At 38.9% G+C, this 16,889-nt stretch overlaps 2 protein-coding genes across 2 annotated transcripts; both read right to left on the bottom strand.

The window, feature by feature from the left end:
* Positions 1–680: 680 nt before the first annotated feature.
* Positions 681–2,090, bottom strand: LOC116160566 (ATP-dependent DNA helicase pfh1-like). Its single transcript, XM_031473789.1, has 3 exons — positions 1,206–2,090; positions 931–1,146; positions 681–788 (listed from the first exon to the last, which is right to left on the bottom strand). Exons 1-3 carry the CDS (start codon positions 2,088–2,090, stop codon positions 681–683), a joined length of 1,209 nt encoding a protein of 402 aa, XP_031329649.1.
* A 3,653-nt stretch (positions 2,091–5,743) lies between these two features.
* Positions 5,744–6,463, bottom strand: LOC116160555 (trichohyalin-like). The gene has a single exon (XM_031473781.1). It carries the CDS (start codon positions 6,461–6,463, stop codon positions 5,744–5,746), a length of 720 nt encoding a protein of 239 aa, XP_031329641.1.
* Positions 6,464–16,889: the final 10,426 nt, after the last annotated feature.

Below are 16,889 nucleotides of genomic sequence, written 5' to 3'. Positions count from 1 at the left end.
AGCTGCTTGCATTACTACATACACGTATCCTTTGTCATCCGAAAATTTTCTATCCAATCTTTTTTCAAAAAATTACAAAAGTCCTCGTATGTGCATCGATGAGACTTCAGCGCATTTTTGGCGTGACGGATCAGTATTGCATTAGCAATCAGTATTTTATCAGAAAATTTTAATTATAAAATAAGGTTTATGCAAACATATATTTCTTTATTAATTTTCACGAACTCTAATAATAATTGGACGATGGTATGAACAGTACGACTCGTAAACCGAACAATCAACAGTGTAGTTGACCATTTTGCCAAAAACTCCGTCAATTATTGTTCCGCCATTCGTTGTCACTGTTCGGGGAGAGATGATCACTATATTGAATTTCTCTTGAAGAAATTTCTCTACCCGATTTCCGACAGTTAATGGGAAATTAAAGTCTCCCATAATCAAGACGTCTTCAGTTGCCTCAATGAAATCCCCGATCTCCGATAACGCTGCAATCAACAAATTGATATTTGATGCCGGATTATTGTAAATGTTGATGATAGTGAGCCGGTTGTCGATGCGACATCCAGATATTTCGATGTGATTCTTTGAGTCACCATGTTCAATTTCCATTCGATTTGAAATTCGCGCTTCGATCGATAATTTGCAAAAGTTCATTGTTCCGAATGCTCGAGGTCGACCTATTAACCGATTTCGCGATATTTCGGTGAAGTTTGGAATGTCGTAAGACTCATTATATACAGTCCAGGTCTCTTGAAATGCAAGTATTTGGCTACTAGTATAAACGCTATCTGCAACAACAGTCGTAATGTGCTTTCGGATCGATTGAATATTGTGGCTGACTATTTGAATGACATTTTCGTCAACATTTCGAAGGAATTCAAATTTTGCCACAAGCGGAACTTGCCGAAGTCGCTCCATTTCGATTCTTACCGGATCATTGGCTTCGACTGGTCCGGGAGGTTTGAATTTGCCCAAAATAAAGAGTCCGTTGAGTGTAGTTGCTCGGGAAAACGCAACGTAATACTTTTGTCGGTTCATTCCTTTTTCGACATCAACACAGACCAATCTTTCGGATCGTCCCTGGCTCTTGTGAATGGTTATGGCTTCGGCCATTACCATAGGGAATTGTACACGATTAACTTGCACCTAAAATGAATATTTTAATAGAAATTATATTAGCTCAGAAATAAAACAAGAGAATATACCTTTCCGCGTTCGGTAGTGTTGAAGTTTCGATTGGTCAGCTTGATCGGAGTCCAATTCGGCTGAATCTGCGAGTTTGCTCTCATCACATCATATCGACCTCTTCGAGCTAATGCTCCGGTCTTTTCATCATCAAATTCCATGTATACTGCTGTGATACATCGCTCTCGAAGTTCGACAAACCGTAAAACTCCGCAGGCACCATTGAACAAGCCGTCGCAAACATCAATGTTGGTCGATATCATATACCGAAGGCCGATGACGAGATGAAGTTCGGCCACTAATCCCTGCGTGTCTCCAGGTTTCATTAAAGCGAGCACATGTTTTGCTTTCTTCTTCTGATTGTCTGTGTACGTTCCGATGAATCTGTCAATAGCCGTGTAAATAAATTGCCGTGCGCCTGATCGAATCAACTCTTGCGCTCTTTGAATGTTATATTTGTAGACATCTTCGTTGAAAGCTATCAGTCGTAAGCATGAACGAGCCTCAACCGGAAGGGTTTCCGGAGTAAAGCAACGGCTTTCGAACAGTCGGTTGTCGTTTGATGTTGTTGCACCTACTGCAAGTCGGCTGAGTGCTTCTGCGAATCTGAGGTCGTCTTTTTGTCGCATAATTTCCGTAAGTTCAAACATACGGAAGGGCGCCCATTGCGGATTGTCCACGAGTGCAGCTGTAGTGCATCGACTTTTCGGTTGGAAACAATACGGAGCTCCAATTGGTCGTAGTTGATTAAAATCGCCGACAACGATGATCGATAGTCCGGCAAACTCGTTCCTCGATTTGAATACTTGCTTCATGTTTGAGCTGATTTGGTCGAAGTGTCGAGAAGAAAGAAAGCTGATCTCGTCGATGATCGTGACTTTGTTTGATCGCAAGTTGCATGCCATTGTATTTGCGATATCCGGTGAGAGTCCTTTATCGGTTTTGCCTTGGTTTGCCGCCAAGTGGAAAGCGCTATGACAAGTAACTCCCCGATATTGTGCGCTGCCATTCCGGTAATACGCCACGAGTAACACTTCATTGGTGTCAACGGGTCCAGGTTCGCTTCGATAAATTCTGCAATTATCGATTGAAAATAATGCGTTAATCAAACGGCTTTTTTTCCGATTCCTGCTCCGCCTGAAAGAAAATGATAAACCGGAAGATTCNGCCAAGTGGAAAGCGCTATGACTTCTTCCATTCCCATTTCAATAGCGGCATTCGGTTCTACGATCGTGTCGTCGAAATCGTAGACATTTCGGTATCCCCGCTCGACTAGTTCTATTTCTTCTTCCTCGGGTTCGGCGTTTAAATCCTCCAAAATTCGGTCATTTTGAATTTCCGAGTAAATGGCCTCCAAGTCGAGAGAGACGGCGTTATATTTGTCATAGTTTTGTTTGATGACGGCTTCGTTTTGTCGGAACTTTTCGGCACAATTTTGACTCTCGATCTCATCATCTTCGTTTCTCCACGGTAAGAAGAGCAGGCACATTTCACGGTAATAATTTATTTCGTCTTGCGCAATGTTGAACCGGCAATAGCGGATGATTTTCGGTCGTTGTCTCCGAGTGATCGTTCCGCTGAAGTCCTTTAAATTGAATGTTTTTTTCGCTTCCGGTTCCGTTAGTTCATCCCCTTCACCCTCAATTACTTCCAGCTCTTCATAGTCGGCGACGAAAGTGGCAAGGCAAATATTTTCGAGCTCGTCCGGTCTAATGGCGTAACGATCAATAGATCCCTTCCGATATATGTCCTGGCTCTCCGGTTCCATTAGCAAAAGGAATCGTAATTCGGCATTCGTTTTGAGCATCCGTTGTCGTTTGTAAGAAATATAAAGTTGAATTAGATTAAGTCAGTACAATACAATTTTTACATACCTTTTTCGGTCCTGATTGAATGAACTCAACGACGTCCGTCGAAGTACACATCGGTTGACGAAGGAGAATCCATGCCGCCTCTTGTGCCGAAGTTTCGCTACTGTTGTAGAGTACCTTGGAGAGAGCATTCAAGGTGCTCTTCAGATTGTGATTGCCGCCTTGGTGGTCCTTCACGCATTGTCGGAGAAGCCGAGACAGCCCTTTGTCGGCCTTATTTACGTAATCGACGACGTTGGAGATACAGGAGTAGATATCCAATATGAATTGAATATCCATATTGGAACGCATCGTGACGAGAATCTTTTTATTGTATGCGTTAATCCGGGAGTTCTTCGGCAGCCGTTTCACGAAAAGTTTCCGAGTCTTCAATTTTGCCTTTGCTGCTAGGATGTAATCGTTGAAATTACATCCGAGTTTAGCTAGAAGTCCGTCAAATGATAGCGTTTGCGATTCTTCCGATTCAAGAATGTTGTGTAGTTTCTTGTTCAGCTCTCGGATTTCATCTTTCTTTTCTTGTGTCAGTACCATCGTGTCCGGAATCGGTTCGAGAACCATTGTGTGTGGAACCGGAAGGAAGGGTGCATCAAAACGGCAATACTCTTTGCCTTTTCGTCCTTTTCTGCATGTGTGAGTACATCGGTGGTTCTGAACGTAAATAATATCGGCGATTTATGGATCATCGCTGCCGGTTGTAATGATTGAGTCGACGAATTCACAAACGTTCTTAACGGTGTCCGGTTTTTCGGGATCAAATATCGGTGCGTTCTCCAAGTCAACGAACAGATGAACATAAGGCGAGCCGCGATGTTGCCATTCGAATCGACAGTACTTTCCGAAGACTTTGAAGTTTCCGAATGGTCCGTTATCGGCGTTCCAAGTCTTAAATTGTTCTTTTACACGATAATAAAAATATTCGGCACAAGTTACCGGATCTAAAGTAATCAGCCTCGACTTCTCCTCGAATGATAACGCCATGGCTTCCTCTTCCGTAAGGTCCTTCTTGTCCACCGTCTTGCTCAGTATCACAAGGAGTTCCGGCCAGTGTGTTTCCGCAGCTGAGCACGATACAAATAGTGTGAATCCTCCCATTTGCCGTATCCTTGCCATCACCTTCTTCTTCTGTGCCTCGAAATATGGTGGACTTCCAGGAATTCCGACCATGAAGTGGTAAGCCGAGTCGTTATTAATCGCGTTATCGATGAACTCCTTATTTGCTACTTGTCTCACAGTAATCTGAGTTTCTTGTGTGCTTTTCCTGAGCATAATCGTTGCTTGCTTAGTTAAGCGCTCTATCTGGCTCTTCTTAAAAAGATAAAGAATGTGATCCGGACGGCATGCTCGACGATCAAAGCGGCGATTCTCCGAGTTGACGTAATCGAGGTTCGACAATGGCTTCTTATCGGCTGGCGGAAGCGGTCTCTTTTGTCCACACCAAATAGTTGGGAAGGCCAACTCTTCGCAAAACTTGTCCATAAACATGGGAATTGGATTCTGTCCTTGACCTGTAACGATACAAATAGTGACGTCCATTAAAACACTATATAATATAATTAATTACCTGGAGCGACTTTGATCGCATCCGATGGATCTAATTCCGGCACGAACTGCATAGCGTCTCTCGAATCGAGTAACGTCTCTTCCGGTAAGTTTCGGTCTGTTTCTTCGGTAGAAGGCGGCTCTTGCATCGATGGTGTGTTCATCTCGTCTTGAATTGATTGCATAATATTTATGTCTCCGGTTTCGGCTTCGCGTTCGACAATGATCATAAAGAAAGATAATGCCAGAAAAAAGTTTGTTATTATCGTAAAATTTACTTTGAGGATGATCCATCTTCAACGTGATACCGTATTCGATGTAGAGTGGAGTTTGGACCAAAAATTCCGCTGCAGCCCATACGTCGGCAGGTCGAACCCGTTCACGCAAATATGGACTTTGGTATTCCATCTTTCTCATCAATGAAATTTCAACAATAAAAGTTTCGTTAACCGATCGCGGTATAGCATTTTGATGGTTGTTGGTACATCAATCGGAACATTCACTACACCCGATTTAATTTTGAGTTGACCGGCGTAATTCGCCTGTACATAAATGGAATCCGAGGTGCAACAAACCGTTCTCCTAGAGCCGTAAGCTTCTTTAAGCAATCGGGAATGTCGGGAAAGCGCAGGTTTGATCCATTTACGTTGAGCTTTGGAATTGTTTGCTTCCGAACATGGAACATGCACGTGGAACAAAAGAAGTATTCGGTATCGGTAATTAGTTCCGGAAGAATTAGAGACTTCAAATATTCATCCGTGCACTTTGTTCGCTTCTGTTGTAGATTTTCGCGAGTAGTTTTCGTCACTTGTGTCTTGAAGAATAGCCGATCGCATGAAAAACATCGGTGGAAAGGTCCGTCTTTGATGTTCGCATTGAATGTAGCGGATGCACTTGCCCACGAAATCGGTTTAGCTCGACGTCGTTTTAAGCTTAACAAATCTCTTGTCAATTCGACTTGCCAAAGTTTTGGATCCGATCGCCTTCCTTGTCGATTTACTCTGTCTCTAACAGACTCCACTTTTCCAAATTCTGGATCCGATCGACGTTCTTGACGACTTTTTTTTATCTCTAACAGACTCGGCTTTTCGATATTCCGGATCCGATCGACGTTCTTGGCGAGTTACTGTAGCTTTATCAGATTCAGCTTATCGATATTCTGGATCTGATCGACGTTCTTGTCGACTTTTTGTATCTCTAACAGACTCGACTTTTCGATATTCCGGATCTGATCGACGTTCTTGGCGAGTTACTGTAGCTCTATCAGATTCAGCTTGTCGATATTCTGGATCTGATCGACGTTCTTGTCGACTTTTTGTATCTCTAACAGACTCGACTTTTCGATATTCCGGATCTGATCGACGTTCTTGGCGAGTTACTGTAGCTCTATCAGATTCAGCTTGTCGATATTCTGGATCTGATCGACGTTCTTGTCGACTTTTTGTATCTCTAACAGACTCGACTTTTCGATATTCCGGATCTGATCGACGTTCTTGGCGAGTTACTGTAGCTCTATCAGATTCAGCTTGTCGATATTCTGGATCTGATCGACGTTCTTGTCGACTTTTTGTATCTCTAACAGACTCGACTTTTCGATATTCCGGATCTGATCGACGTTCTTGGCGAGTTACTGTAGCTCTATCAGATTCAGCTTGTCGATATTCTGGATCCGATCGACGTTTTTGACGACTTTTTTTATCTCTAACAGACTCGGCTTGTCGATATTCCGAATCAGAACGCCGTGCCTGTTTAGCTGCTTTATCGCGAACCAATTGTGCCTGTTCCTTCTCTGCATTTTCAATTTTCTGTTGTTTTCGCTTTCTCTGATCTACCTTCAATGTCAATGGCTTCGACTTTCGTTTCGGCATCTGCAAAATACATTTAACTATAAAATTATTGCTTTTGTGAACATTTAAACTCGTGCTTGCCTTTTTCAGATCAGTTGCATCAGCCCAAACATCTGGATTTTCAGCTTCTCCTATTTGTTGTAGTTTTTGTAGAATTGTGTCTAAATCTAACGCAATATGTATATAGTTGGCGAATAGTACTTATATAGAAAGAAAGAAAGAAAGTTTATTTCCCATGTGTTCTGCTACATATTAAGAAAAAAAATGAATGTATATATAGAAAATGTATCGAAAAACACAATCACTCCTAAAGAAGGACTAGGGAAAGCTGACTTCGAGGTAACGTGGTAGAATTTTTAACAATGAGTATTTATTTGTTTATCCATTTAATCTGTGAGGAAAGTATTCGGCGATGTCATACAAAATGTTTTTCTGCAAAAGATCTGCATTATTTGGGCATAGATATGCCTCGCGTTCCTCTTTGTAAATAAAATTTACTTTCGTATGTGAAAAATATTTTCGCAACAGATTTTTAATATTGGCCCTCATTGATAGAACGAGTTTGGACTTTTCCGTCTAAAATTGGTACAAGAATAACGATTTTGGCGCCTTTTGATCAAAATACACATGGTCAACAAAAATGGACATAATTTATCTCTTGGCCATCGATATAACGCGTATGGACTTTTCCCCACTGAAATTCGTAGACGAATAACGATTTTGATCCATTTTGCTCAAAATACACGTGGTCATTAAAAATGCACCTAATTCATCTCTTGTGCATCGATATAACGCGTTTGGACTTTTTCTCGCTGAAATTGGTACAAGAATAACGATTTTGACCCATTTTGATCAAAATACACGTGGTCGTTAAAAATGTACATAATTAACCTCTTGGGCATCGATATAACACGTTTGGACCTTTCCCCACTGAAATTGGTAGAAGAATAACGATTTTGACCCATGTTGCTCAAAATACATGTGGTCATTAAAAATGCACCTAATTCATCTCTTGGGCATCGATGTAACGCGTTTGGACTTTTTCTCGTTGAAATTGGTACAAGAATAACGATTTTGACCCTTTTTGATCCAAATACATGTGGTCATTAAAAATGCCCCTAATTCATATCTTGGGCATCGATATAACGCGTTTGGACTTTTTATCGCTGAAATTGGTACAAAAATAACGATATTGGCCCATTTTGATCAAAATATCCGTGGTCATTAAAAATGTACATAATTCATCTCTTGGGCATCGATATAACGCGTTTAGACCTTTCCCCACTGAAATTGGTAGAAGAATAACGATTTTGACCCATTTTGCTCAAAATGCATGTGGTCATTAAAAGTGCGCCTAATTCATCTCTTGGGCATCGATATAACGCGTTTGGACTTTTTCTCGCTGAGATTGGTAGAAGAATAACGATTTTGATCCTTTTTGCACAAAATACACGGGTCATAAAACATTATTAATATAGGCTAGATTCCTATATACTAACAAAGTCTAACACAGAAAACCAGAAGGCGCTATGTCTTTTCTAACAGTAGTTATAGAAGAAAATGTAAAATATTTGTACTGTTTGACTGGTTTTTGGGCTGTAACTTTTTGACTTGGTGAGATAAGGGCAGGAGATTTTGTCGTACAGGTGCCATCACTATAAGGTCCCTATTACCAAAATTTCAGCTCGATAGCACTTTCCAGTAATAAAAAGTAGTTCGAGGAACGGACGGACGGACATAGTGTCCACAATAGCTACTTTTCCAATTTTGGAAAATGCGCTAAAAATCCAGTGTCAATGGCATGTCCCGTTTCCTCGTTAACCGGGACCCACATTTTTTTTGTATAAGAAGCAGAAAATTCAAACAAAAGATCGAATATACTTTTGATTATTCAGTCAATTAAATTTTCGGGTAAAAATCATGTATCACATGCCAAAGATATGATGTCAGCCAATCACTCACCTCAGTAATAAATACCCAATAGATGAGGCACTTGTCACAATGCACTTTCCTCTTTAACACCTCGTTTAACACTAAATAAGAATGCAGTCGCCAAATCGCCAATTCCCAAATATTAAGGCGTCTATAACACCAGACTCGGCACTAGGCAGTATTAAAAACGCCGACCAGTTAATGGGGTGGCGTGGCAAAACTTCTAAAAATACGATAACTTGCTTACCTGTGCGTAAGAATCGGAATCTTCTAATCGATGTTTATATTTTTGCATTCCCACTACACATTTTGAAGTTTTTATTCACATTACACGTTACAAATATGTAGGTATAAGGTAGGTACTTAAAGTACCAATGATATACTAAGCGCGACGATGATGGAAGGAATGTACCTATACCTACTATTCTAACTTGTGTGGTTTTAATAAACGTAATAAGCATAGATATCTACACAAAAGAGTCATCTGTCGTAAAGTAAATAACTGGCAATAAATAATAATTGCCGTTTCTCCTACCGTTCCCTTAAAGTACTTGAGCATATCATACTAGGGGCCAGTATTTATTGCTTCAAATAGATGTACTAAAACGGAAAACATTTTGTATCTTGTCGACAAAATCAAACTGACGTGTTCAGAAGTGACCGAGGTGGCGATTGAACCGTAATTAATTCACAGTTTGATAGGGCCCCGCGCATAGTCAAATAATTACCTATCATTTCTAATGCGATTTCTGAACAAAAAATCACGAATGGTGTATCGGTATAGTAATGTTTATCAAACACCCCCTGATTGATAGGGCAAAGCATCTCAAGTTTAGAACTTATATTAGCTTCTGGGAATATTAAGAACGTACCTGAACATTCGTGACCGTGATCCTTCTTAGACGTACGGGATTAACACAAACCGAAATAGTATAGAATGATGTGTTATTTAAATTGTATTTTGCCGAAAACAGTAAAGCCGGCATCGTAAAGCGGTAAAATCTTCGCCTATGGCTACAATCAAAGTGTATAGTAAAGTGTAAAAACGGGGCTATTAGCGGGCGGCCGCCGAGGAGTTGCGTTTGTGGGATTTAGGTAAAATATCATAAATTTCCGTTATTACAATGACAAGACTACACATTTAAATACTGGGGGTTCAACCCTTAGTTTCATTTTCATTCTTCATTCTGTTGTGAACATTAGTGCACGATTGCAATAAACATCCCGATTTCAATTTTAATACGCTTGTTAATTGTGAAATTTGGATAAAATTAATTTGAAAAATTTAGCCATGGAACAGTTGGCGTTTCAAAAAGTTATATTAAATAAATTTAACTGCATCATCAATATATACGGGGAAGAAAATGAAATTGCAAAAATGCAATTAAGAGTTCAAATCATCAAAATGCTGGACAAATGGATCAGTTCGGAGGAATTTAAAGGTAATTTTCATCATTTTATTAGACAAGCAGATCACAACCCGCATCACTAACCTTAATTTCCGTTATAACACTCATATAGATATTGAGTACGAAAAATACAAAAAATAATAAAATTACATTTCGGTATTTTAAGGTTTAGTAATATGCGTATAAGTGCGTGTAGTTGAAACACTGAAACCGATACCTACCGATTTCAGATTCAATAGAAGGCACTGCGAATTTTCTCGAAAAGGCAGCTGACAAATTGCGTCAAAAGGTCGCAACAATGAGGAAAAAAAGTACTCCTGCCACTTCGGAAGGAAAGGATCCGAAAAAGATGGCGTCACAATCTACGCTGCTTGAAGAGGATTCCGATCTGGAAAACAGCAGGGAACTACAGGAGCTATTAAATGGCACTGGTGAAAAGCGCAAGATAGATTGCGAGTCCGGAGATGAGATAGTGTAAGACGAACTTAATAATATGTATTTACCTACTAGTAAAAAGTTCAAAATAATGTAAAGATGTAATAACTCGCATATTCCTATATACTGTATTTTATATTTGTATACGTACGACTGTTATAACAATAAATACAATAAATGAATAAACGCATCAACTACAACAGGTGTCAATTTTCAACATTTTGTGAAAGTATAATCATTAAAAAAACGATCTTCGCTTTGAATAGTGATATTGATAACTTGCATTATCTTTTTCGTTTCACATACCTATCATTCGTACTTAGAATGTTGGACACCTTTAATAATGAGTTATTAACAAAGTTTGGCACAAAAAAGATATCTTCGCCACGATTTGAATTTTTGTAGCATTCTACTATAGCCTTTCGTTAAATTTATGCGTATACTAATTACGAAAATCTCAATATGAAAGGCCTACCTACGCGCGTAAACCTTAAAGCAAGCATTTTCCCGAAATAAAACTCTTCTGCAATCTGATTCGAAAACGGGATATACAGAAATAAAAAACCCCATGTGGGTATTTAAGTGTAACCCACATTGTCAGAAAAATTGGTTGGTGACGCTAAAAATTTGCGAGTTATGCAGGAGAATTGTTGAATTTTAAGTACGGGGATCGTCTACCTCTTTTATAGCATTTGGGCAAAACTAGGGTATAGGACGAATCATTTAGCGGAAATCCGAAGTCTCTAGCTGGTCTAGAAGCAAAGATCTTGAGGGAACGACAGACGGAAACACGAGCACATATGCGTTCCCACATTTTTTGTGGGTTACGCTAAAAATACACAGTGAGCATAATCCCCCTTTGAGGAAATGCGATTAAAAATATTGAAAAAAATGTTTCAAAACCCACTCGTGGGTATTGCCGCGTAACACAACTGTAAATGATGAGTAACGCTAGTGAATCTGTCAATTGTGCGCTTATAAGAATGTGTTAAATGTGGTGATTATGTAAACCCCATAGGTAGTGTATTTACTATTATATTTAAATATTAGAATAAGAAAGTTGGCATTATGCAGTCTGCGCGCATATGCACATTTGATGTTTACGATCTGCGACATGTTGGCTTTTACTAGAAGCATCTGTGGTTAAAATTTCAAAGAAATATCTCCATAAATAAGAAAGTTGACATTGCGCAGTCACTGCGCATGCCTACACATAATTTTTACTATTTGCGAAATTTTTGCCTTTACTAGAAGCATCTGTGGTTCCAATTTCAAAGAAATATCTCCATAAATAGCAAAGTTGGCATTGCGCAGGGACTGCGCATGCGCACACATAATTTTTAGTATGTGCGCGATGTTTGCCCTTACTAGAAGCATCTGTGGTTAAAATTTCAAAGAAAAATCTCAATAAATAGGAAAGTTCGCATTGCGCAGTCACTGCGCATGTCTACATAATTTTTACTATGTGTGAAATGTTTGCCTTTACTAGAAGCATCTGTGGTTAAAATTTCAAAGAAATATCTCCATAAATAGCAAAGTTGGCATTGCGCAGTCACTGCGCATGCCTACACATAATTTTTACTATTTGCGAAATGTTTGCCTTTACTAGAAGCATCTGTGGTTCCAATTTCAAAGAAATATGTCCATAAATAGGAAAGTTGGCATTGCGCAGTCCCATTCCGCAGGGACTGGGCATGCGCACACATAATTTTTAGTATGTGCGCAATGTTTGCCTTTACTAGACGCATCTGTGGTTAAAATTTCAAAGAAAAATCTCAGTAAATAGGAAAGTTCGCATTGCGCAGTCACTGCGCATGTCTACATAATTTTTACTATGTGTGAAATGTTTGCCTTTACTAAAAGCATCTGTGGTTAAAATTTCAAAGAAATATCTCCATAAATAAGAAAGTTGGCAATGCGCAGTCTGCGCAAAATAGAGAGTGCAATAAAACTGTCTGAAATGGGCAAATATAGACCATAGCAGCTATCAGTTAGCGAAAACCCGAAGTCTCTAGGTGTCCCAGGGGCCGAGATCTCGATGGAACGGACGGACGGACGGACGGGCGGACGGACAGACGGAAACACGAGCACATAAGCGTTACCTCAACTTCGTTGTGTTACGCTAAAAACCGCTCAGACCTGGATACGATATTTTTAACCAAAATTATACCACAAACTGTAAAACTCATCACCGTGTTATGATTTTGATTAGTTTTCACCTTGAAGTAGTTATCCTAGATAAGTCATATTAGTGACCGTAGTTGGGCAATGCCAAAAGTATATTTTATAAAAAAGCCATTCCTCTACGTCAATCGGATCGGCTTAAAATCGATATACGCACGGACAAGTTTTCAAGCGGCGTTAGTTATTTCGCAAATGCTAATTAAACGCAACCACTACGGGCTTAATGAATGTCCATTGCGCCAATAACTCGACAAGACGGAGATAATGCAAAAAACCGGACCTCTCTACGATGTCCAGATCAAAAGTTTTTCAATCCGCCCAGCCAGCCAGCCAGCCAGCCGGACAAAGTGAAATGATAAGCTCCTTTTTGTTACCAAAAATGCGCTAAAAATGATTCATCACAATATTCTCCCACCAATCGTTACTTCTGTTCGTCCAAATATTTCTATTACTTATTCGTAATACAGGTCCAAGCTGCAGCAAGGCATTGGGAGGCGTAGTTATTATTAAGTATATTAGGAGTATAAAACTACAAAATCTTCTACTAGCAGTAATTATTTCAAAAAAATTATTCCAGTTAGTAATAAGTTGCACGCATCTTTGCCAATGCAAGAACAGGACGCTTTGAAGAATTTTTTGAGACATCTCATTAAAAAAACGAATTGCAGCAACAACACTACAACAAATAACTTAACCTCGCATACTCAAATCTCGCTCGGACGCTCGATGGTAATTTTCATTATTTACTATTGGTGGTAGTGGTAGGTGTTATAACGCCGTTTGACGGCAGACATTTTAAACCCATGTTGATAAAACCTCTTTGTAACTTCCGTGTAAACAGCCGTTGGAAATGGTTGTTAGTAAAGCCGGTGTTGTTAAAACCTGTGTTATTTTTTCGTGTAAACGAGTCAATGCTACAAAAGATATCAACTCCTCTTTTCTGTCGCCCCATAAAGTTTCTAAAGTTCTTCCCCAAAAGGTGGTGGGGTTTGTAACGTCAACAATAAATAAATAAATCTTCATAATTCTGTGAAACGAGTCAGAATTAGAGTACTGTCTTTTATTAACTGTAGCTACCGTTCGAAACGATTTTTACAATTTACAATAGATTACTAAAGCAATCCTCTAGCTAGATCGTTTCCTATTTTTGGACACTATTAAAAGATAAAAATTTTATTTTTACTCGAGGTGCCTACATACAAATTTGATTTAAATATCATGACAAATTAATATTATATTATATTATATTCCTGAAAGAATGATGAATGTTGGAAAGAATTCTTGAGGGAACAAAAACTAGTTTAATCCAGTGTTACTTATACTATTTTTTCCAATACCGACCTGAAATCTGAATCCATTTGAAAATTAATATGCTATAAAAACTATGAAAAAGTAAGGTAGGCTTTTTAGGATGTCACAGATACGCTCGCTTGTTTGTAACTGTCAACAAAAATTAAGAATTTTTTATTTTGGTAAAATCATGCCTGCAAACCCTTCTAACAATATTGAAGACGAAAGTGACGAAGCATATGAAGGCGCTTCTTTCATCCCCTAAGATGTCACTGGCTGATAAAGGTTAGTTTGTGTAAAACATTGCATGCTCATGCTTTCAAACTTTGTGGTTGTAGATTGTGACAATTATGGATATTGGAGGAAGTTGTAGCTTGCAGATCAGAGGAATTGTTAAAAATGAATGTAGACTACATAGAAGATGGAGAATCGATGCTGGTAGTTAGAATTCCAGATACAAAAACTAAATGTCAAGAGTTTTTACCATTGTTGAGGCGGAGAAGAATTCTGTTATTTGGCATTATATAGGAAGAGCTGGATGTACACTAAAGGTTAATTTACACACCACCGTGACGTGACAGTGCCGTGACCGTTCCGTGATTGCAACGACACAGAGCAAAATATTCATTTTGTTCACACAGAACAGTGCTTTGACAGTGCGGTTGTAACAACATAAAATATGCCGATATTTTCGGAAGATGAACTATTGGCGATGGCTATTATTTTGGATGAAGAAGAAGCAGAACGCGATGAAGCCAATAAGGACAAGCGGATGCATCCAGCATGGAAACAACGCGCAACAGAGGGCGAATTTATGACTTTATATAAAGAATTGATGGAGGGTGGAGCAAAGTTTTTCGAATATTTCAGGATGTCCGAAAATTCATTCAATTTACTCTTGGGAAAGTTAGAAGGTTATATGACAAAGAAAGATACGCACTGGAGAAAAGCTATCACACCAAGAGAACGGTTGGCCGTTTGTTTGAGGCAAGTATAAAATTATAAGCAATAAATATAAATATAAAAAAAAAGTTATGACATACACAAAAAACATTTATTTTTTAACCATACAAAGATAGATACAAAAGCAAATATAACATATTATAAAACCCTCCGCGTTGGTGTTCCTCCATAGGGGGAAAACATCCTGTTGGAGAAGGTTGTGGTTGGTTGGAGTATACAGACTTGGAAGAATTTGATGATGAGTGTTGACTTTGATAGCTTTCTACAGGGGAAGGAGGTTGAATGCGTGTAGCAGACGAATTTCTCGCCATAGATACTGGTCCACCAAATTGCTGTTCATCACTAAGCATTTGAAGTTCAAATTTTTGGACAACAGTGAATATCTCCGCTTTCGCGTAATGCCAGTAAATAGGGCTTAGTTTTTTTAGAGCTGGCGCAATTCCGGATAGAAAGGCGTCAACTGGATGTTCTGCTATAGGCTGTGCCTTAGCTTCATTTTTTTTCACCAGATACTCCATGACAGTGGCAGCGGCAGATTTCGGTGGGGTTGCATTACATAATGTGTGCTTGCCCTTTTTTCTAGGTATTGAATTATTCGTTGGAATTTGTGACTGTACTGCAGCCAAAGCAGTGTCTTCTGCTGTTAGAGTGGTATCTTCAGTATTTTCATTTTCGTCGTCTTTATCGATGAGATCATCGTCATCGTCGTCGTTGGATTGGTCTTCAATATTAGTTTTAGTATCCCGATCTTCAAAAAATTTGTTCAAGAAGCCCAACTGCTCTGCATATTTGTATAACTTCACCTTTTTGGCTTTTTGCCCACTTACAGTTTTAGTTTTTTTTAAGGATTTCCTGTAATTGTCCCTAATATTTGCCCATCTGGTCTTACATGAAGATCCTGAAACGCAAAGAAAAGAATATTTGGGTGAACTTGGTATTCAGGATTCATACTAATATTAATAAAATAATGAAATCCATTTCCCTTTGAGATAATTTCCGCATCTTTTACTGTGTTTATTCTTTCAGGTAGGTATTTGGCTACAGGCGATTCTCTAAACACCATTTCCTTCAGCTATCGGCATGGGACATAGTACAGTTTTCAAAATTGTACGCGAAACCTGCCAGATAAACGCAGAAAATTTGATGAGCGAGTTGATGCCAACTCCAACAGAAGAAATGTGGAAAACAATCGCTAATGATTTTTATCAAATGTGGAATTTCCCTAACTGTATCGGAGCAATAGACGGAAAACACGTCAATATTCAGGCTCCACCAAACCCAGGATCAATGTTCTTTAATAAACTATAAGAAGACATTTTCTATTGTGCTGCTGGCTCTTGTAGACGCTCACAATAATTTTATTGCCAATTGATGTAGGGGCATACGGTAAAAATAGCGATGGAGGAATTTTTGCCAATTCAGCATTAGGCAAAGCACTTCAGCGCGGCTCGTTGCATGTACCAAAAGATGCTACCCTTCCAAACACAAATATTCAACTGCCATACGTTATTGTAGCCGACGAAGCATTTCCTTTGAAAACATCCATAATGAGGCCCTATCCAGGAGATAATTTAGACGACCGAAAACGTAATTTTAACTATCGTTTGAGCCGCGCAAGGAGAACATCAGAAAATGCTTTTGGTATTTTGAGTCAAAAATTTAGACTTTACAACCGACGCATTCAGGCTTTTCCTGAACACGTAGATCATATAATTTCAGCTACTTGCTTGTTGCATAATATTAAAAAATATGATACCCGTACGTACAACTACGTTGCTCATCAGCAAATGGATTTCAAGAATGAAGAGCACACACTACAACATTTACAATTACAAGGAGGAAACGCAATGAGAGCTGCATTTCGTGTACGAGAGACACTTACTCAATACTTCAATTCTGAAGCTGGATCTCTACCTTGGAAGTGAATTGTCTTCAGTAAAGGCGTATATGATTGTTCACTCCATGTAATAATTAAAAAAAAATATATATTGACTTACCATTTGTTCCCATTTCCACTCCAATTTTATTCCATATGGAATTTTTATAGTTTGTGTCCATATATTTTTAATGGGACAGATCGTACAATACATTATACTTTCGCACTAATTCTATTAATATTTCGCCATTCATATTCTGACGTCAAAGAAAATATGAAAATATATTATAAGAAATCGAGCTGACAGCATAAAATCACGGCCGTGAAAACGAAAAAATATCCTTAGCAAGTAATCTAA

Source organism: Photinus pyralis, unplaced genomic scaffold (assembly GCF_008802855.1).
Source record: "Photinus pyralis isolate 1611_PpyrPB1 unplaced genomic scaffold, Ppyr1.3 Ppyr1.4_LG1, whole genome shotgun sequence".
NCBI classification, from domain to species: Eukaryota; Metazoa; Arthropoda; class Insecta; order Coleoptera; family Lampyridae; genus Photinus; species Photinus pyralis.
Note: the sequence above shows the minus strand (reverse complement) of the source record. Positions and strands in the feature narration are given on the sequence as shown.